Source organism: Xenia sp. Carnegie-2017, unplaced genomic scaffold (genome assembly GCF_021976095.1).
Source record: "Xenia sp. Carnegie-2017 unplaced genomic scaffold, XeniaSp_v1 HiC_scaffold_23, whole genome shotgun sequence".
In the NCBI taxonomy this organism is placed as follows: domain Eukaryota; kingdom Metazoa; phylum Cnidaria; class Anthozoa; order Malacalcyonacea; family Xeniidae; genus Xenia; species Xenia sp. Carnegie-2017.
In genome coordinates, this window is record NW_025813486.1 from 11,257,826 (window position 1) to 11,281,599 (window position 23,774).

The 23,774-nt window shown below is 34.9% G+C and overlaps 2 protein-coding genes across 4 annotated transcripts; one reads left to right on the forward strand and one right to left on the reverse strand.

Annotated features, from left to right (window-relative positions):
• Positions 1 to 7,794: 7,794 nt before the first annotated feature.
• On the forward strand, positions 7,795 to 9,960 carry LOC124449102 (uncharacterized protein K02A2.6-like). The gene has a single exon (XM_047000048.1). The coding sequence runs from the start codon at positions 7,795 to 7,797 to the stop codon at positions 9,958 to 9,960; it is 2,166 nt and encodes a 721-aa protein (XP_046856004.1).
• Positions 9,961 to 12,795: 2,835 nt separating this feature from the next.
• Positions 12,796 to 23,686, reverse strand: LOC124448078. Of its 3 annotated transcripts, none has more exons than XM_046999097.1 (2): positions 23,572 to 23,686; positions 12,796 to 14,836 (listed from the first exon to the last, which is right to left on the reverse strand). In XM_046999097.1, exon 2 carries the CDS (start codon positions 14,760 to 14,762, stop codon positions 13,983 to 13,985), a length of 780 nt encoding a protein of 259 aa, XP_046855053.1. In that variant the 5' UTR covers positions 14,763 to 14,836; positions 23,572 to 23,686; the 3' UTR covers positions 12,796 to 13,982. The 3 variants fall into 3 exon arrangements, with proteins under 3 accessions (XP_046855053.1, XP_046855052.1, XP_046855054.1); XM_046999096.1 differs by lacking the exon at positions 23,572 to 23,686 and adding an exon at positions 21,739 to 21,820; XM_046999098.1 differs by lacking the exon at positions 23,572 to 23,686 and adding an exon at positions 19,015 to 19,111.
• Between the last annotated feature and the right edge of the window lie 88 nt (positions 23,687 to 23,774).

Consider the following 23,774-nt stretch of genomic DNA (forward strand, 5'->3'; position numbering starts at 1 on the left):
GGGAGCAGTTCATCGTCATATGCGAAGTCGTTTAAATGCTCTCCATAACCCACGGATTCCGAGCTCGAATCAGATACGCATTCAGACATTGAATTCGAATTATCTGAGCACTGATTTCAGGTCATACTTTCCGGAAAACTTGTTTTAATATTTTATTGAAAATACTGTCATTATTTGTTTTAAGACAAGAAAACGACAACAAAATCACCTCCTATAATATAATATTATATTGACGGACTGTTTAAGTCCAGCGACATGTTATAGTTCTTCAAATAATCCAAATTTTCAATTAAGCTGATAAAAAAGGGGGGCTACAATTCGTAATATAAGCACTTTAATGAAGATAAGGAACAAAGGGAAGTAACTTGTCGCAAATTGTCATCTGTCAACAGGCGATTGAAATGCCACGATGACCGTGGTCAAGTATCAAGTGAAGTTTACATATTTTTCACTACGCACGCCTGACTTCCCATTAAGATACTTTCACAAAATCAATATAGAATAGTATTGCACGAGAATGCTATTTTACTAATCATTCACGTTTAAAGCAAATTTATTAAATTGTGTGACGTTTATTAAATTTATTAAAAGAGTGACGTTTCGTCTTTACTCAAGACATCTTCAGACTAATTAGAAGTTAACAAGAATATAGATAAATATAGAGCTATTTACATAGTTTGAGGTATCAGATTACTGTGAATGTAGGTGTGATATGATGTATTGTGTGATGTAAGTGTGATGTAAGTGTGATGTAAGTGTGATGTATTTTAGGTAGGTGCTGAGATTAGAAAAGCTTAAGAGGGATGAAGCTGCCTTAAGTGTTAAGTGAAGGTTTTAGTTTGGAGATGAGGAGGCTTTCGTGGATCATGAGGTCGAATGTGTCGGAGCAGGATGAGATAATTTTAAAATTGTCTGGCGAAGCAGGGTGGTTGGAGAAGTTACTATGACAAAGAATAATTGACATTAATGGGTTAGTATAACGTTTTCCAGTCAAAGGAGAGATCCACAAATGTTCAGAGATTCTGGTGTGTAAGTGGCGTGTGGTTTGACTCACATACGACGCGGAACAGCATCGACACGTGTATAAATAAACAACACCAGATATCAGAGACTTGGGAATTTTATCCTTTACGAAGAAAAATGAAGAGATACGTGTGGGGGTACGAAAGACGAATCTGACATTTAGATGAGGAAAAGCAGCGTCGTAGAGACGATTGATTTGTGTTCGGATTTGTAACGAGTAACAGCCAGTGAATGGGAGACAGAAATACACTATTTTCTTTGGGACACTAAAGACAGGTGATTTCTGTTCGAATTTTGTGTCAAGAAAACGACGGACAATGTGGTCGAACATATTAGTTGGATAGCAATTGAGTTTGAGTATTTTTCTGGTGATTTCAATTTAGGCATGAAAAGTCTCATAACTAGAGCAGAGGATGAAAAAGCGGTGTAATGGGCCAGAGATTAAGTTGCGTTTGTAAGAAAGTGGGATAAAGCTGTGAAAGTTTTTAAAAAGACCGGTGAATGTGGGTATACGATATACAGAGGTGGTGAATTTGTCGTTTGAGCGGTAAATGTCAATGTCTAAAAACGGTAGTCGTCCATTATTTTCTGTCGCAGAGGTAAAAGTGATGTTGGGGTGTTGATGGTTGATGTATTCTAAAAAGAGAGGAACGTGATCAAGTGATTTAAAAAAGAGCAAGCAATCATCGAAATATCGTCTGTGGAGAATAGGTTCGAATTTGTGGGACAGTTTTTCAGCCAGTTTTGTTCATGAAAAGACATGAATATGTTGGCAAAAGGGGCCAAGGACTTCTCATAGCAACACCATCAATTTGGTGGTATAAGCGATCGTTAAACATAAAGTGGCAATTTTAACAGATAGCGTTAGTAGATTACTGAATCTGATGCGGGTGAGTCCATTAAATTGTTTATGGTTAGTAAAAGAAGATTGCAGATAATATTGATTGTTTCATGAAGAGGAATGTTGGAGAAAAGAGAAGTTGCGTCAAAACTAACCATAACAACTTTGCTAGAGTTGATGTTGGTGTTCGGTATTTCTTGTACGAAGGAGAACGAGTCCTTTATCATGAAAGAGTTTGTGGAGATGGGTGTAAGCAGCGGAATGAAAAATTTAGCTAGTTTATACGAGTAGTGATTTATAGAAGATAGAATGGGTCGTAAGGAAATGGTTAGTTTGTGAATTTTTGGAAGTCCGTATAGTATACCTATGCGTGAGCCAGTCGTATAGAGTTTATTGTAAGTTTGTTCATCAATTGATTTCGTTTTCTTGAGTTCATTGAGTAATGACTTCACCTGGGTTTCACGTTGTAGGGTGACTTTCACAAGGTCTTCGCTTATGAGTTCAAATTTTGAGGAATCGGAGAGGATTTCTGACATTTTGTTATTGTAGTCGTTTTTATCAAGGATGACAATGGCATTGCCCTTATCAGATTTCATGAAAAAATGCTATTGTCATTCTTCAGGTCATTTTGAACGTTGATTTCGTCTTTTGAAAATAAAAAACTAGGACGGCTGTAGCTGCGAAGAACAGATATTGCTATGTTTTTCATTTGGTTTTACGGATTCATAGTGAAAACCAGAGTGTTCATAGATGCTTTCATTATGAGTTGCGGCGAAGAATTCTTCGAAGGGTGCGAGAAAGTTACAGTGGTTTAACTTAGTAAGTGGAATGGCAAAAACTCACTAATATATATTTACTAATATATAAATATATACCAGAAAACATAGTACATTGCATACGACAGACTTTTTGACTCACCCATGGGAGCGCAGCAATGTATCTCATCAAGAACTTCGGCTCCCATACCTTGTAGTACGACAATTCGATCGGACTTAAACAGTAGCCCATCCTCAACACTTAGCTTTACTCTATAGTTAAAACATTCCTGTGCTAATTCATCTCTTTGTCCTCGATCTGAAGGCCAGCCAGTGAAATCATAATCCATAACGACATGCGAGATTTTATCAAAATTAATATAACTTCGGAACTTAGATAGAGCATCATAGTCAGGTCTTAATTGTTCACTAAGTTTACTTGTATCTCATCACTGTCATCGTAGAGTTGCTCTGTTATACATAGAGGTGCTCTGCTCAGACAGCCACTATAAACTTGCTGCTTTTCGGGAACGTAGCACACTCAAATCATACTTGGTAGGTTTAAAAGCATGTGCTGTAACCTGGGTAGGACCTTATTAAGTCGTTTTTTAAAAATTGACTACAGCGGCTTGTGATCTGTTTCTACGACAGCCATCCGACCATATATGTATGTATGAAACTGTACCCCCTTCCTCGCCCCAGGTAATAACCAGTAATTCTCTTTCAATGTTTGCATAACGTTTTTCTGCACTAGTACGTGTACGAGAGCCGTATGCAACTGGTTCCCGTCCTGTATTACAACCGCTTCTAAGCCTGTGCTGCTGGCGTCAACATTCAAAGTTGTCTGTTTGCTGTAGTCAAAATAACACAGGATAGGTGAACTACTAATAACACGTTTGAGCTGTTCAAATGCATTTTGTTGGGTGTGTCCCATATAATAACTGCATTCTTTTGTAGCACCTGGTAAATTGGTCCTTGAATTGCTGCTTAGCTCTAAATATATTTTTCAAGGTAGTTCACTGTTCCTAGCAGGCGATGCACCCATAGTATTGAATGTTCGTGCTATTGAATGTTATTATTTATTTTTATAAAGGAACAAGAACGAATCCTACAAATGTGGAGATAAGCTATCATATATTTTTTGTATAGACTAACTGACCAAAAAAGTTTGACGCTGGTAATAAAATGACGCACATCTGTATTCGAATGTAGCCGACAAATAGCTCTCTTCGTCAATAGTTATAAAAAACATCCTTGTAGGAGCCGATAAGTGACAACCACAGTTGACTCGCTGTTATGCATTTTAGGTTTTCACCTTTATTTTAATTATAAAATCGTTTCCCAAATGCCAAGTACACAAATGCTTTTTCTCACTCTTTCTTCTAGGGGTGAAAATTAAAAATTTTCTGAAAATCAGTCGATTTCTGTAAATCTCAACGGAAATAGGTCCATTCTGCCATTTTAGGCATCATCCGGTATCTAAAGCCGTGATTGAAATAGCCGCCAAAGAACAGAGAATACATCGAAGGGCAACTGCGGGTGAGACGCGTGGCGTTTTTGTGCGCATGCTTTATGTCAACCATTACTCTGGCCAGTAACTTGCGGTTTCAGAATATAAGTCACCTCGGACGTAAAACATTTAGGAAGATCATAAAGATTGTGACAAAATTTGATAGAAACAAGGTGAGAGATCATTATTTCATTGCTAACAAGTACGTATTGGCTTTTTATTGGTAAAATTGAACTGTTTCAAGGTTTCTCATTGAGTTGTAAATAAGGTTATGTGTATGAAAGTATGAAGTTGAATCCATCTGTTTTCGTCAATTCTAAATTAGAATTTCGAATTGTGTGAGGTGTAGTTATAAAGGTATAAGTACGAAGATGACGGACACACGTACTTGTATGAACGCTGCAATATTTCATGTTGCAAGATGATACTTCTAAACTTACTATAAAAACAAATTTGAAGAGGGATTATCCGTTTTGATCATATAAGAGTTTGAACAAATTATTTTCGTTTTTATTCCAAAGACATCATCAGACTTATGGTTAATGGCTGCGAAACGCATATATTTACAAGCTTAAATATATAACTGTTTCGCAGCCTGCATTGTAAACCATAAGCCTGATGATGTCTTTGGAATAAAGACGAAATATTACACCATCTTTTGTTTCAAACTCTTGTAATATCTTGAATATTAAGAAAACGAGATATCCCTCTTCGGAATTTGTTTTATTTTGTATTATTTGAAATTATCTGCTCAACAAAAAAGCTACTATTAAAAGTGCAAGGTGCATCAAATCATGAATATGCATCCACAAATGAAAGACACTCCTCAATATCACAATTGAAGTGTTTTTATTTTTTTGCAAGCATTTATAAATATTTGCGAACAGTGTTTTTATTTTTGATAACATTTGGAAACAAAATAACGAACCGAGAAATAGCAATGAAGACGCGTCAAATTGACTCCTGTGATAGATTTTATTATGAAATAATAGCCATCAAAAGCTTAAAACAAACCAAATATTTCACAATGGATTAACTTTTCTTCAATAGAAATTATTCATAATGATTAGTTATATAATGTATACACATTATTTTGTTTCAAACTGTTGTAATATCTTGAATATCAAGAAAACAAGATTTCCCTCTTCGGAATTTGTTTTATTTTGTATTATTTGAAATTGTCTGCTTGTCCTGGTTACCAAACTTACTATATAAAGTAATTAACTAAGGGAGATTTTGTTTTATCACTTAAGCATGAGTGAATAGTTAAATATGTCAGGCATTTTGTTATCAAAGATTATTTTAGAGGTGTTTAATTTTTACCATCATTATAATTTTGTTTCAAAGCACTTTGTGCTCTGTAAAATTTATTACCCAAAGCTATAATTGATTTTCTGATTTTTTTCTAGTTGCTGGCCAAGTCCTTGCTTGATTATAAAGTGAGGATTGTGTTGCAAGTGATTTGTACTATGAAGTATTTCATCCAAAGACCAGCAGGGTTTGTATTGTTAACAATGAAGCATTTAATTTTTTAAATTCAAATGTATACACTGGTTTTATGTATTCTTTATTCTGTACATTCTGTTATGTTTATTAATTTATGTTAATTTAATAGGATTTACGTTATTAGTTATGTTAATTGTTATAAGCCTAAATATATAAAAAGGAGTTAACTTGTACTATCTAGGCAGTGGTAAAATACACATAAATGAAATATAAAACACTACAGTTGGCGACAAAGATTCGATTCTGATGGACGAAGAAGCCCAAAGTACACAGACAACTGTTGGTTTTAATGTGCCCTTTATGGGACATATGGAAGAATATTCAACGAGTACAGATTGGAAGCAGTACGTTGAGCGGCTTGAAATATTCTTCGAAGTAAATAATGTACCAAGAGAAAAGCAAGCCTCGAGCATACTTACCTTGATGGGTAGTAAGATGTATGCGTTGTTAAGATCAATTACAGCACCCAGAAGACCAAAAGAACTTACATATAACCAAATTGTAGAAACTTTAACACAACATCTTGAGCCAAAACCAATAGTTATTGCTGAACGATATAAGTTCCACAAGGCTGAGCAAGGACAAGCGGAATCGATTAGGGAATATCTTGCCAAATTGCAGAGATTAGCATAAACATGTGAATTTGGGAGTTATCGAGACGAAGCAATTCGAGATCGATTTGTTTGTGGATTGCGAGATCGATCGATTCAACGTAAGCTACTAGGCGAAGTTGATTTGACTTTAAAGTCTGCGGTAGAAAAAGCTTGTGCGGCTGAATTAACGGAGAGAGAAACATCAGCGTTACACGGAGAATTACTGAACCGAGTGCAAACAGCATCCCTCGAGTGTTTTCGCTGTGGAAGGAAAAATCATTCTCCCGATAAGTGTTATTTTCGGAAGTCCAAATGTCACGGTTGTCAAAATTATGGACATATATTAAAGAAGTGTCCCAGGAGAGATGGCAACAACATGAAGAATACAAAAAGTGAAAAGTCGAGAAGGGAAGATGCTAAGAAAAGAAGAAAAAAATCCAACGAAATTCACAACGTTAAAACACATAGCAACGTTGGCAGTGACAGCGAAAGCCAAGAAGAAGAGATGAAAACATGGCCGGTGTTCACATTAACTGATTCGAGAAAGAAATGTAAAGAGATGGAAGTATTAGTCCTAATGGATGGAAAGTCAGTAAAGATGGAAGTGGACACGGGAGATGCGGTATCAACTATGCCAGAAAATGTGTGGAGAAAGGTGTTGTCTGCAAAATGCATACGCAAGTCCAACGTTAGACTGCAAAGTTATTCTGGGCATGAAGTTCCAGTGAGGGGAGAAGTAGACGTTTGCGTTGAACATGGAAAACAAAAAGCTAAGTTACCAATTGTAATAACTCAAAATAAAGGTCCTGTGTTGTTGGGACGAAATTGGCTGGCAGTTTTAAAGCTTAACTGGAGTCAAATAAAACAAGTAGTGGCAAAACCTGTCAAAAATGTGGAGCAATTAATAATTCAATATGCGTCCTTATTTGACAATTCGTTGGGGACAGTAAAAGGAGTTAAGGCACATTTATACATGAAACCAAACTCAAATCCAAAGTTTTTTAAACCTAGATCAGTCCCGTTTGCGCTGAAAGACAAGGTAAAGGAAGAAATCTACCGTTTAGAGAAACTTGGGGTCCTAGAAAGGTAGAGTTTTCAGATTGGGCGACGCCAATCGTGCCAGTGTTGAAACCTGATGGTAGTGTACGGATTTGTGGCGATTATAAAGTGACCATTAACCAAAGTCTAGACGTTCAAGAATATCCAATGCCGACAGCTGAAGAACTATTTACAAAGCTACGAGGAGGCGAGAAATTTTCAAAGATAGATCTGTCGGCAGCATATCAGCAAGTTGTTTTGGACGAAGAACCACAACGTTATGTTACAATTAACACACATTTGGGTTTGTATAGGTATACAAGACTGCCATTTGGAGTTGCAGCTAGCCCAGCTATTTTTCAAAGAACGATGGATATGGTTTTGAATGGTTTGCAGGGAGTAGGAGGTATACTTGATGATTTGATAATTACGGGTAAAAATGATGAAGAACATTTGCGGAATCTTGAGAGAGCACTGAAACGTCTTCAAAATATGGGAATCAAATTGAAGAAATCAAAGTGAGTTTTTATGCAACCTTCAGTGGAATATTTCGCATTTGTCGTGGATCGACAAGGAATCCATCCATCGCCTCGTAAAGTTCAAGCTATAAGGGAGGTACCAACTCCGGAAAATCCAACAGAATTGAAGTCATTTCTGGGGCTAGTGAACTATTATCGTAAGTTTATTCCAAATATGGCAAAGTTGGTTAATCCTCTGAATTGTTTACTGTCACAAGAAGTTACTTGGAAATGGTCGGAAGAACGTCAGAAATCCTTTGAGAATTTAAAAGTCCTATTGGAAACGGCACCAGTATTAACACATTACGACCCCAAGAAACCCGTGAGATTAGCGACAGATGCCTCATCGTGTGGAATAGGTGCTGTTCTATCAAATGTATCGGACGAAGGAGAAGAAAAACCAATAGCTTATGCCTCGAGAACACTTTCTTCTAGTGAGCAAAACTATTCTATGATCGAGAAAGAGGACCTTGCAATTATTTTTGGATTGAAGAAGTTTCATCAGTATGTGTATGGAAGACGTTTTTCTTTAATCACAGATCATAAGCCGCTTACTATGATACTGGGACCTAAACGGGGTGTTCCTGTCTTGGCAGTCTCCCGCTTGCAGAGATGGGCGATTCAACTGGGTGCATATCAGTATGGTATTGAATACCGAACTTCAAAGAACAATGCGAATGTTGATGCGTTGTCCCTGTTACCTAGGAAAAATGTTGAAGAACCGGACGAATGGGAGGAAGAGGCAGCGGCAGTAAACAGCGTTCAACTGAAGCGGTCACCTGTTTCAGTAAGTATGTTTAGAGAAGCTACGCAAAAAGATTCAGTATTGTCTCGTGTAGTATACTATCTGTTACATGGTTGGCCAGAAGGAAAGTTACCAGAGGAACTACAATATTTCTTTACAAAGCAAGACGAGTTTACTGTAGAAGAAGGATGCCTATTGAGAGGAACCCGAGTGGTAATTCCAACCAAATATCAAGGAGTGGTGTTGTCGGAGTTGCATATAAATCATCCAGGAATGGTGCGGATGAAATCTTTAGCACGTTTACATGTGTGGTGGTCAACATTAGACCAAGACATTGAACAGACTGTGAGAGATTGCACCAGTTGTCAATTTAATCGCTGTAAATCTCCACTTAAAGTAAATAATCCATGGATTTGGCCTGTACGTCCATGGCAACGAATTCATGTCGACTTTGCAGGTCCAGTCGAGGGTGACATGTATTTAATAGTGGTAGATGCTAAGTCTAAATGGATGGAGGTTATATCTATGTCATCAGCCACCGCTGCGGCAACAATACAAGCATTAAGATCTTTATTTTCAGTTCATGGTCTACCGGAAGAGATGGTGTCAGACAATGGTCCACAATTTGTTGCGCAGGAAATGAAAGATTTTCTAAAAGGCAATGGAATTCAAATGCACTTATCTTCACCGTACCACCCTGCTTCAAATGATGAAGCGGAAAGAGCAAGGAGAACATTTAAAGACTCCATGAAGATTCGTAAGAATGAAGAAGGATCTCCTGGAGAGAAATTAGCAAGATTTTTGTTAGGATATCGTACCACACCACATACAGCAACTGGATGTACACCTGCAAAAATTCTTATGGGTCGACGACTTAGAACAAGATTAGATGTCTTGCATCCCAGTCTGGCAAATAAAATGGATAAGAAATCACATCAATTACCGAAATTGACAAAGCGTAAGTTAGAAATTGGAGATCCAGTGATGATAAAAGATTATAGAGCAAGAAGAGATCGTTGGATACAGGGAGTAATTCAAATGAAGTTAAGCCCAATTACGTATCGAGTGTTGGTGGACGAGGTATTGTGGAAAAGACATATTGATCAATTGCGAAGTCTGGCAGAATCAACAGTTCCAGATGGTAAGACAAAACAAGATGCTGAGAAATATCCCTCCAACTTGGAGACAAAAAAAAGTCTGGTGCTCGATGAAAATACAGTGTCTAAACATATCAACCAAGAGATATTCAAAGAACCAACTCTAAGTACCACAACGACCTTGAAAACCACGCCTCTACCGCAGGTACAGACCTTACCTGACAAGATAACCAAAGAGCCCGGTAGTTGTAATGACAGTGAACAAGTATCAAACACTCGCCGGTATCCTCTGCGTAATCGCACGAAACCAAAACGTTTAATTGATGAAATATAGTTTAGTTTGATAGATCGTAATCAATCCCGAACTTTTAGGAAAATAACACTACAAGTTAGCTAAAGAACTATTAGAATTGTGCCGGAGGGAATATTATGTTTATTAATTTATGTTAATTTAATAGGATTTACGTTATTAGTTGTGTTAATTGTTATAAGCTAAAATATATAAAAAGGAGTTAACTTGTACTATGTAGGCAGTGGTAAAATACACATAAATGAAATATAAAACACTACACATTCTACTGCATAACATACACACATTTTAAATTAAAACTGTTTTGTGATTGTTAAAACTTTTTATACACAGTATTGATCATCAAGGGCAAAGACCTGTTTTTTGAGATATAATTAGTGTAAAATGAATATAGTAAAGTAAAATTTTTATTTATTTCTTACATTTTTACAACTCAGAAACTCTTTGATAGAATAGGTTTCTAAATGTAATTCAATTATGACAACCTTTTCTAATCCCTAATGCCCCCCAAAATTGGGAATAAGGCAAGTTGTGGATGTTTCTGACTTTTCATCTGGAAACTATGCCATTGTCCTAGACTTCATGCTGGATGAGTATTCTAAAGCTAAAAAAATAAAGTGAACCGAAAGAAAGCTGTCCAAGTCACTCCAGTTCCAGAACCGCATGCCTTAGCAATTGGTCCTTACTGACTACCAGGAGCTAAACAGTTGGAGATAATATCATGAAAGACAATGCCAATGCATATATGTCAGTTCTTCTTCTTATGAAGTGTTTCAAGCTCCGCATTATTCTTAAAATCACTAATGCCTCCCATAGAACTGAAATGGATGATAACAAGCTGTCATTCTGACACTTTAATATTCGAATGGAGAAATACGAACAGTTGATATTTCTACTTCAAAACCCAAGGTAAATTAATGCCTCAAAATATCAATCCAAACACAGGCCTCAAATATTTGATCAATGTTAGCGCCAATAGGAATGAAAAACTTTGTACGTACTATCTTTCTTGGCAAAAACTAGTACGTTTTGATAAAATTCTATTAGAGCTTTTTCTGCCATAATACTAATAACATATTTCATGCGCACAATCTCCTATTTTTATTTGTTGTGTGAAAAGCCAAATAAGAACTAAAAACATGCGTATTGCGTATCACGAATACGCTTGATGCGTAATATTTATAGGAGAAAAGTAAATAAACATTATTAGGAAAAAATAAAATCTTTTATTATATGGCAAGCGTCACTTCCGGCAAATTGGCGCGCTTTGATTGGCACAGAAACATTTTTGCCGGTCCATTATTTTCCCGTAATCGAGCACGGTCCAAAACAAGTAATTATACAGTCAAATATAAACAAACTTCGTAAAGCAAACAGTAAAAAAGCAAATAAAAACTGAAACAAAAAGTCATTTGTGAATGTGAGTTGACTGAAAAAAACACTAGGAAAATAGTTTAACTAACCAGAAAATACAATTTGAAACGATTTCTTTTTTACTAACAAAAAATAGAAAAATAAAAGTCAGCCCGTACAAAACAGCAAAGACGAGAAAGATAGCAAGCTACGTTTCGGGTCAAATAATGCCATATAATAAACCTTTAATAACCTCGCTTTTTCGGTCTTACTACTTTGAGAAATATCGGACCTCGCCGGCAGGCTTAGAGTTAATGAATTTTCTAAAGATAATTTTTTAACGTAAAAAATGTAAATGATGCTCGAAAATGATGTATTTTATAACGTTGTATGTTAAAATGATATTTTCGTCTATTTTTATCATCTTCTGCCTAATAATAGTTTGTTGGATCATCCTTGATGCTTGCCGATTACATTTCTTCGCGAAAATACTTGCTAAATATCAGCTAAGCGTGTTACAACGCAGAAAATATGTCAGAAAAATGACTGTAAATAATTTTCTTTAAAGGTATTCCCTTGTCTAAAGTTAAACAGACATTGGTCGTCAGGAAAACACGCATTATTTTAGAGCTGGAAGCTCACAAATTTTAGATGTATGTTACCTCCAACCAATCACGGAACAAAAATATAGCCGTTATTGTTCCAGTTTAGTTATAATTTAATGGACAATAAACCAAATAGTTTTACCTATGTACCTGTTCACATTTGCTATTGATAAGAACGCACAACATCATGACACTTAGATACTATCACTTTGTACTTGTGAATGCTTTAAATTTTGAGGACGCAAATCAAGTAACAAAATAAGACATATAGAAATAACAATAGCTATTTTCAATAAACGAAAAGTATGCACGGCCTAACAATTGACAACTTAGTGAAAAGTGCAAACATTATTTATTCTAAATCTTTCCAGAAGTATTATAAAGGCATTATTGGTAAAATAAGTGAGCATTTAAAATTACAAGCGTTTGTTCATAATATTCAGTATAAACAAAATAACTAACGAAGATTATAAAATAAATGAGATTAACAAGTCTCGCAGACTGCTCCTAAAAGTTTTTTAAAATCCGTTTTCCTGTTCTCACAGCAAAAACGTAAACTAAGTGGGACCTCATTCTGGAATGATTGAAGGCATCCTGGTTGAAAGTCACGCCACTTTACTGGACACGCTGTACCAATAGAACATATTGTGATATTTAAGCTCATTATTCTCAATTTTTATTTATAAATCTCAACTACCAGTTATTGAAGACTATGGCATCTTCCTCACGTGTTCACAAATAAAACCGAAGAATGCAATATTGTTCACAGTTCTTCTGTTTTTCATGGTACTCATCCGTAACTGACATGACTGCCTCAAACCAAAGATTGCCACTAAGTGTAAAGGTACGATCAACTGCCTTTGTATCGGGAAGATGTGTGGTCGGACGGTGTTGACCATTTCTTCTTAAACGGTCGTACTTTTTTACGTCACCCCAAACTGGGCCAAACTTGAAATTTCACTTCGATGTCTGTTGCATTTAAAGAAATTTCCACTCTCTTTCCATCACCACTTTCTTCAATTGTCTCTTTTTTCCCGTTTAAAGAATAGGATACGAGCATTTTAGAGAACCAGGCACCGCTAGACTTATACTTAATGGTTTTACTGAGTACCTGCTGAGCTGGTATATCTTCAATATGTTCAACGCCAAAGGGGTTGCCTAAATCGATTTGAGACAAAACTCTCCAACAATTCCCCACAGCAATCCTCTGCTTCAGAGTTAGTTCTTGTGGACTCTACATTTTCTCTACATCGCACAATTTCATCTTCGTTAACTCCACCTTCTCTTTCGTCTGCCCCATCGACACAATCATTAATTTGCGGACCGTTATCTGAATTCACATCAAGTCCATGACTTAAATTACTAGAATTGCCGTTTATTCGACTCTGTAACCCATCATCTGGATCTCTAGGATCTAACTTTTGTGCTTCACTAACTGCATTTATTATACTTGTCCTGCAGTGTTTACAAAATATTTTGAGCTCCTCTTTTAAGTGTTGTCAATCTTCGATTTTCATTGACGAATCAAGTCGTTCGTCAGCAAGTTTTGTAAGGCACGTTAGCAGTAGATTTTGCTCCTTCTATAGTAGCTTTTTTTCCAACAACGCGCTAAGTCATGGATATTCTTTCTTGATGCTTGTCCAGAAAATTGCTCAGCAGCATCACCTTCTAGTGTGGGCTTGCAGCCTGATCCACTGTCAACAAGGGCTTCGGTGACAGCTCCTCCTGCAATTCCTGCTGTTGCACCTATTAAAGCACCAAAAGGGTATGAAATAAAAACTGCTTTTAAAGTAATGTCCTTTTCATCAACTATTTTCTTTGCTAAATCAGAGCTCAAAGAACACATTACTCCACCAATAGCACCATTCGCTGCCCCATGGAAACATATTGACTAATAGAAACGGCTGCTGATGGCAATGCAGCACTTCCAATGCCGACCATTGCTGCAGTGATACCACCTGAAGCACCTCCAGCTAGTGCCCCAGCAACACCACCAATCAATGCTTTTTTTGCCCACTTCTTTACGTCCATTCCGTGAACAACAGATTCTTTACTAACTGCTTCCCCAAGATTGCAAACCTGCACCTGTTAACGCTCCCCAGCTATGGCTCCTAATATTACAAAGCTGGAGCTGCTAGACCAGCTGTAAAACAGTAGCTGCAATACCACCAACAGCCAGTAGAGAAGACAAGCCAAGAAAAGCAAGTCGTTTGATGAAAGCTTTTGTTCTGCAGTTACCATTTCAGGATTGAAAATTGCTTTCCATCGTCTTGAAGAAAGCCATCCCTGTTGAATATCGATATGGTTGTGATATTGAGCTCGCATTTCATCCTCCAGCAAAATATTTCTTGCCTGAACTAACTGGTCGGCTATTTCCTTGTCACCATTAGGTTTATCAGGATGCCAGATTAGAATCATTTTAAGAAATCCTTTTGAATGGCTTTTTCGCTCAACTTCATTCATCTCACGAACTTCTCTCATGTCTAATCCTAATTGCGCATACAAGTCTCCAGATGGCAAATCATTTTCTCTTTTCACTCGGCGAACGATTTTTTTCTTGTCATGGTTTACGGTATTTTGTTCGCATTTTAATGAATGTTCTCCATCACTAACTTTGATCACTCTGATGCCATTGCATTCTTCGGGTCCTAGACACTTTTCCTTCGTTCCTTTTTCCTTATTTTCAAAAATCTCAAACTTAAATCGTTCTTTGATATAATGGTGACACTTTTGCTCTGGTTCGAGTATTTTTGAAACAGATGAAAATGTGCATACTGGAGAAAACCCTTCATAAATGAAAACGGTAACGATCTTTTTAGAATTGTTATGAACATACAAGCAATTGTATTCATTGTTTACAGCTGACATCTTTTGTTTTGTTTTGAATTTTGTGGCACTGTTTTTCTTATATTGAAAGATCTCTAGTGATATCTGATCACATCCTAAAGTAAAATACAGCGCATATTAATTTGTATTTCAACCCAAAAGTTTTCAGTTGAATAATTTTAAGATATCAACATTTGGTTTAGTATAGTCATTCTTTTAGTATTTCAATTATATTAGTCACAGTCCTTTGCTCTCATCTTGACGCAACCAGATTTCTTATAACTTTAAGCATTAATCTAATAAAATGCAATTTGGTCATGCAGCTTAAGCACGTGTATGGACAAAAATAAAGGATATGACAACTAAACAGAAAAATAACGAGCATACTTTGCACGAAAGCGTTCTCTTCAACAGAAAAGAATTTTTCATTATCAATTTTCAAAAACAATTACAGAACATGATATCTAGCTAGCAAAACAAGAGGAAAGACATTTTGTGAATTTGTTTAGATTTTCAATAAGTATATCTCTTTATTTAGTAAAATTTTGGTGCTTTCTGTTTTAAACAAAAAAAAATTTGCTGAAGTGGAGGATGCATGCAGCTCAATGCAAAATTATGATACAAGCACAAAAGTACGTAGCATAATAAACATTCATTTTGGGGACATTCAATGTGCTAGTAAAATTTCTTATAAAGGCGAGTATTTTGATAGTGAAATTTGAAAGACAGAGCATATTCAAGATGACAGCCATTTCTAATAAACTGCAAATTACTTTCATTTTGTAAATTGTTGTAAAAATCATTTACTGTCAGTTGTTATTTAATAGTTTATCGGTGGTCTAGACAAATTTTGATAATAATTGAATTTAAAACGACAATCTTTAGATAAAGACGCGGTGTCAGCGGCGTACCGCTATGCCACGCTAACTGAAATAGGGATGTTAATGATGTTAAGGATGTTTGGAACTCAGAAATAATGGAAAAGACTGTGGTATATATATCATCTTCGTAAATTACTCAGACAACTAGCAAAAATTCAGATTCATGTAGTGTGGGTAGATCGCATATTTTGGGCTTAAATACAGCCGAGTTTATGTGCGATTTCTAATTGGTATTGTAAGTCATTTATTCAAGTAGCTACTAGCTAGAAAACTAAATTAAAACTAGCTTACAGATACAGATTCATTATGGGAGCATAAATTAAAGGTTAATAATCAAGATTTGGAATAATGTTGTACGTGCGGATGCAATAGACCTTTCAAGGTTATCGTAGCCATATTGCAGGGGGTGCAAAAACATTGGGCCGAGCGCGCGGTCACGCATGGCGTCCATATAAATTACTAATAAATGCGCAAAAATTACCCTTATACATATTGGCCATTTCTTTCAAAAGTATTTCTCAAACTCGTCCATTTTAATAGTCGAATTATTATTTGCGATTTTTTTTACATGTGAGTCCAATATTGTGGTACTCAAAAAGCGGAAAGTTAAAGAAAACATTTGTTTTCTTTGAACAACTCTGACTGTCGTTTGAGCGATGCCTTGAGTTCGCAAATGTGCGGAACTCATAAGCCAAGTCAAACGAATTAAACCCTAAACTAGCCGAGTAGCCGTTAGCAGTCATAGCCGAAATGGTAAAAATGGGGTTGTGCAGCTGGATATTGCGATAATGATAAACGCTATCCTGATTATCAAGTTAAGAGGTCTCACGTAGAATAGTTAGTTTTTCATAAGTGCCCCAAAGATCAAGCACTTGATGAAATTTGGCGAAAATAAATTACAAACAGCAGAGCCGATGACTTTAACCCAAAGCCTGGTGCACAAGGTACTTTCATTTCCTTAAATTATTTTCCTTGGGAAGAAGAACTCAAATAACCGCAGAACGGATTATCCTTCAGTTTTATTACGCTATCAGAGTACGAGCAATCGAGGACTCGCTTAAACATAAAGGAAGAGAAACATGGACGACATAAAGCGTCCCTCATGCCTATGACACCGAGGATTCTGATTCAAGTTTTGATGGATATCCAGCAAAATCTGAGGCATCTTTACTCCCTGTCCTTTGAATTTGAACAGTTGACGAGAGAGTATGATGTAAGGTTTAATCCGGCCTGCCATCAACTAACAGTTTTAAGTGTATTTGAATACTTGGCTGTTTCTTCTTCTGGCTGTTTAGTCGCCATACATAACAATAAAATAGCAATGTCTCTTTACAAATAATTGGAAATGCTAATAAGAGTTTGCCGTAGAATAGTTCTTCGTGATACTTGCTGACTTTGCTGTAGACATGTGCATGTGTTGCGAACTCAAGAACATCGCTCAAACGACGGTCAAGTTGTTCAAAGAAAACAAATGTTTTCTTTAACTTTCCGCTTTTTGATTACCACAAAATTGGACTCACGTGTATAAAAGATCGCAAATAATAATTCGACTATTAAAATGGACGAGTTTGAGAAATATATTTGAAAGAAATGGCCAATATGTATAAGGGTAATTTTGCGCATTTATTAGTAATTTATATGGACGCCATGCGTGACCGCGCTCGCCCAATGTTTTGCACCCTGCAATATGGCTGCGATAACCTTGAAAAGGTCTATTACGCTTAACTATCTTTTAACAAAAATGTTTAACTCAAATGTATTATATTTGCATTGTATTAAACATTAACTATGAGGCATGACGAATACAGAGAAATCAACTTTTGATTGAATATTATTTTGTGCTACTTATATATTTTATGTATCAATTACAAATATTATTTAGGCTGTTTAATGACATAGAGAAAAATCCTGGGCCGACCTTATTTGAATTAGTTGATGCCACCATAACTTCATCAAAGAATTTTTTATTTTGAATTTTTTCAATGTTTGATGCGGTAGGAGGCATATGTAGAAAATTTTAATTATTTGATAAAGTGGAAGTGTGTGAAACTGTGAAATCTACTGTTAACGATGACATGAATTGAAAATTAGACTATGATAAGGCCTCGTCTGAGAAGCCCGTTCATAAACACCATCGGTATATTTTCATAGTTTTCTTTATTTTTCTTATTAAAGATGTAACTTTGATGATTAAATCTTGCACGAATAATTCTATTGCATAAACTAACGACGATAACTTACATGTTTGTATATTTAGATCGTACAGGTTGGTAGAACCTGAGAAAGACTGTTGGTGCTGTTGTTGACAGACGTTTCGAGAACCTTAGCGGCAGTCATCCTAAGAGTCAAGTGAGAGGTAAACGTCAGGTTAGCCGTATTTGTTAGCTGGTTCAGCTAATTTAACGTCCTCACTTGACTCTAAAGATGACTACCACTAAGGCTGTCGAATAGTCAGTAATCATTAACACCAGCCATCTTTCTTAGGACTCCACTAACCTGGACGCCCTACATTCACAAACATCTAAGGATACTCCTGAGTTCAAACCATTCACTTTATGACAATTTATTTGACGTTTAATTCTTAGAAATTAAAGTGATCACAAAAATAAGCGGCAGAACTTATACATAGTTGAATTTGACATAGCTTTTTCAATACTTGATAAAATCGTTTTAAATCGACAAAAAAGAATGACAAATTACTTTTATATCGTTGCCGCATATATAGATTCAAAGAAAGTCATATGAATGTTTTAATGCAGTGGTGTTTGAATTAATGAGATATGATTCGGTAGCTGACAATTTAAGCAATCGTACAGAGCACTGCACCGGCACCACAGAGGTCATGGGTTCGAATCCCGTTGAGTCACCTGATTTTTTCAGGTCCTGAGACGATTGCTTAAATTGTCCAGCTAAGTGCGAAGATCATATCTCATTTAATTTTAGATTCAAAGAAAGTTTTTTTATATCAACCACTGAATTGTGCATCAAAAGCTTCACAAATAGCATCTCATTGATTTACAAAATTGACTCTTAAACTCAAATTGCTACAAGGTTAATAATCAAATTACTTCTATTTACGCCAGTATCCCAAAGTTTTTACGATAATTTTACGAACATACTTAACATATGTAACAATGAACTATTTTACATGCGTCACCAACCATCACACCCTAATGTCAAATTCAAAGTAAAGACGAAGTAATGAGTTTAAAAAATTATTGCAGTCACACGGAGGTAAAATATATATAGCGCATGTTAAACAGTTGTAGAGAACACGATTTAACCAATTCTATAAAGTTCCTAGACATAACGTAATAATCCACCATCGGGCTATTAATTTGAAAAGCATAATATCATGATTTCGTTAATAAATTTCTTTGATAGTTCGGAAAAAATTGAAAGTAATAATTTACCTTTGCTTAGAAGTTGTATCTCTTCAATACATCATTTTATGTTTAAGTTTGTCGTTGGTATCATAAAGATTGATAAATATATAACTGTAAAGGTGCGATGCAAATGCTTTTGTTGATGATTATAAAATCATTTAGAAGTTGATTATAATTTTGTTAGTTATTCATTTTAAGCAAAATGATTGGTTACTTAGGTTGAAGCAGTCGTTGTCAACCATATAATGCTTTGCAATCCTCCTAGCAACATAAATCACTCCTCAACATCTCTTGTGATGTTTGAAAGGCTTTACATCTTTCCATTTTGCTTCAACAAACATTTCAGGTTTAGCTTTCACGATTAATAGCAATATAACGGGCACAAGATATTTGCAAAGATTATATTAGCAAATCAAGTCTATGTGAAATTATGCATGTATGTAAAGAAGTTAGTTATGCAACTTTATTTGCAATAGTTTCGTGTTTTCGTGTCACGTTTTCCAGCAGATTTGACTATAAAGACTTGACTGCCTTAAATTTTCGAGGATTGTAAGATATATCTTTTGTAAAGTTCCAGCAGCAATAACTCAATCAAAAGATATGTTCCTAATTTGTTTTAATATTCTCGCTTTACAGTAAAATCTGATAATAATGCATATTTGAACATATAAAACAGCATATTGAATATTATAGCCGAGTACTTTGATAATGAAATTCCAAAGACAGAAGCATATTTAAGATAACAGCCATTTCTAATAAACTGCAAATTTCTTTTCATTATGTAAATTGTTGTAAAAATCATTTACCGTCAGTTGTTATTTAATATTTTATTGGTGTACTGGACAAATTCTTGATAATAATTCGAATTTCAACAACAATCTTCGTATTAAGACGCGCTCAGCGGCGTACCGCTATGTTACGCTAACTGAAGTAGGTATGTTAATGATGTTAAAGATGTTCTGGAACTCAGAAATAATGGAACGACTGTGGTACATATATCATCTTCGTAAATTACTCAGACAACTAGCAAAAATTGTGATTTATGTGTAGTGTGGGTATATCGCATATTTTTGGGCTTAAATACGACCAAGTTTTATTGTGCGATTTCGAATTTGTTGTGACAGTCGTTTATCCAAGTACTACTAGCTACAAAAACTAAATTAAAACTAGCTGCGGCTTGTGATGCATTATGAGAGCATAAATTAAAGGTTAATAATCACGATTTGGAATAAATGTTGCAATTACATGCGGATTTTGTCGCTTAAATATCTTTTAACAAAGATGTTTAACTCAAATGTATTTTATTTGTATTGCATTAAACATTAACTATGAGGCATGACGAATACAGAGAAGTCAACTTTTTGATTGAATATTATTTTGTGCTGTTTATGTATTTTATGTATCCATTACAAATATTATTTAGCCTAATTGATGATATAGAGAAAAATCCTGGGCTGACCATATTTGAAATAATTAATGCCAACATAACTTCATCAAAGAATTTTTTGTTTTGAATTTTTTTAATGTTTGATGTGGTAGGAGGCATATGCAGGGAATTTTCATTATTTGTGTATATGGAAGTGAAAGTGAAACTGTGAAATCTAGAGTCAACGATGACATGAATTGAAAATTAGACGATGATAAGACCTCGTCTGAGAAGCCCGTTAATAAACACCATCGGTATATTTTCATACTTTTCTTTACTTTTCTCAATAAAGATGTAACTTTGATGATTAAATCTGCACGAATAATTCTATTGCATAAACTAACGACGATAACTTACATGTTTGTATATTTAGATCGTACAGGTTAGTAGAACCCTGAGAAAGACTGTTGGTGCTGTTGTTGACAGGCGTTTCGAGAATCCTTAGCGGCAGTCATCCTAAGAGTCAAGTGAGAGGTAAACGTCAGGTTAGCCGTATTTGTTAGCTGGTTCAGCTAATTTAACGTCCTCACTTGACTCTAAAGATGACTACCACTAAGGCTGTCGAATAGTCAGTAATCATTAACACCAGCCATCTTTCTTAGGACTCCACTAACCTTGACGCCCTACATTCACAAACATCTAAGGATACTCCTGAGTTTAAACCATTCACTTTATGACAATTTATTTGACGTTTAATTCTTAGAAAATAAAGTGATCACAAAAATAAGCGGCAGAACTTATACATAGTTGAATTTGACATAGCTTTTTCAATACTTGATAAAATCGTTTTAAATCGACAAAAAAAAGAATGACAAATTACTTTTATATCGTTGTCGCATCTAATAGATTCAAAGAAAGTCTTTTATATTAACCACTGAATTGTGCAACGAAAAGCTTCACAAATAGCATTTCATTGATTTACAAAATTGACTCTTAAACTCAAATTGCTACAAGGTTAATAATCAAATTACTTCTATTTACGCCAGTATCCCAATGTTTTTACAATGATTTTACGAACAAACGTTACATATGTAACACTAATCTATTTTACATGCGTCACAAACCATCTCACCCTTTTCCTAATGTCAAATTCAAAGTAAAGACGAAGTAATGAGTTTAAAATATTATTGCAGTCACACGGAGGTAAAATATATATAGCGCATGTTAAACAGTTATAGAGAACACGATTTAACCAATTCTACAAAGTTCCTAGACATAACGTAATAACCATCGGGCTATCAACTCTGAAAATCAGAATATCATGATTTCGTTACAAAATTACTTTGTTTCAATAGTTTTAAGAAAATATTAAAGGAATAATTTACCTTTGCTGAGAAGTTGTATCTCTTCAATTAATCATTTTATATTTAGTTTTGTCGTTACTATCATACAGACTGATAAATATAGAACTGTAAAAGAGCGACGCAAATGCTTTTAAACAATAATTATAGAATCATTTAAAAGTTCATTATAATTTTGCTTTGTTATTCAATCGAAACAAAATGATTGGTTGTGGTGGGTTGAAGCAGTCATTGTCAACCATATAATGTTTCGCAATCCTCCTAACAAAACAAAAATCACTCCCTCGACATCTCTTTTAATGTTTGAAAGGCTTTACATCTTTCTATTTCGTTTCAACAAACATTTCAGGTTTTGCTTCTCGTGATTATTAGCAATATAATGGGCACATGAAATTTGGTAACTAATTTATTAGCAATTCAAGTCTATGTGAAATTATGCATGTATGTAAAGAATTTAGTTATGCAACTTTAGTTGCGATAATTTCGTGTTTTCATGTCACGTTTACAGCAGATTTAACTATAAAGACTTGAATGCCTGAAAATTTCTGACAATTGTAAGATATATTTTCTTGTAAAGTTCCAGCAGCAATAACTCAATGCAAAAGATACGTGCCAATTTGTTTTAATATTTTCGTTCTAGAGTAAAATCTGATAATCAATGCATATTTGAACGTAGAAAATACAGCATATTGCCTATTTTAAAGCCGAGTACTTTGATAATGAAATTTCAAAAACAGAAGCATATTTAAGATAACAGCCATTTCTAATAAACTGCAAATTTCTTTTTGCAGTTTATTAGAAATGTTGTTCGTAAATTGTTGTAAAAAATCATTTACTGTCAGTTGTTATTTAATAGTTTATCGGTGTACTAGACAAATTTTTAAAATAATCTGAATTTCAACAACAATCTTCGTATTAAGACGCAGTCAGCCACGTACCCATATGCAATGCTAACTGAAATGCGGATGTTAATGATGTTAAGGATGTTCTGAACTCAGAAATAATGGAAAAGACTGTGGTACATATATCATCTTTGTAAATTACTCAGACAACTAGCAAAAATTGTGATTTATGTGTAGTGTGGGTGTATCGCATATTTTGGGCTTAAATACAACCAAGTTTTATTGTGCGATTTCGAATTTGTTGTGACAGTCGTTTATTCAAGTAGCTACTAGCCCAAAAACTAAATTAAAACTAGCTGCGGCTTCAGATGCATTATGGGAGCATAAACTAAAGGTTAATAATCAGGATTTGGAATAAATGTTGCAATTACATGCGGATTTTGTCGCTTAAATATCTTTTAACAAAGATGTTTAACTCAAATGTATTTTATTTGTATTGCATTAAACATTAACTATGAGGCATGACGAATAAAGAGAAATCAACTTTTGATTGAATATTATTTTGTGCTGTTTATGTATTTTATGTATCCATTACAAATATTATTTAGCCTGATAAATGATATAGAAAAATTTAATACTTGATAAAAATAAAACCCTTTTAAATCGAATAAGAAAAGTATAACAAGTAATTCTGTATAGTAGCCTTAAACAAAAACTTGAAAGAAAGCCTATTTCAATGCGTCACAGATCATCACACCCTTCTACATTTAGAATTCAACGCAATGACGAAGGAATTAGTTTAAAAAATTTGCAGTCACACGGAGGTGAAATACATATAGCGCATGTAACACAGTTAGGTGATAGAGAACACAATTTAACCAATTCTTTAAATTTCTTGGACATAACACAACAACCACCCGGCTTTCAATTTAAAAAGCATATTCTCATGATTTTTTTCTTTAACTTATTATTTTTTCTTTGATGGTTCTGAAAAAAATATAAAGGAATAAGTTACCTTTGTTTTAAAGTTGCATCTCTTCAGTAGCTACATCACTTCATGTTTAAAATTGTCGTTAGTATCATAAAAACTACAACTATAGATCTTTAAGTGAGCGCCACAAATACTTTTTGTTAATGGTTATAAAGTCATACAGAATATTGATTATAATTGCTTAATATTCAATTCAAGCAAATTGATTGGTTGTGATAGGTTGAACA

Coding starts and splice junctions, on each gene's coding strand:
- LOC124449102 (XM_047000048.1), top strand. CDS start 7,795: ATGCAACCTTCAGTGGAATATTTCGCATTTGTCGTGGATCGACAAGGA.
- LOC124448078 (XM_046999097.1), bottom strand. CDS start 14,762: ATGTCAGCTGTAAACAATGAATACAATTGCTTGTATGTTCATAACAAT.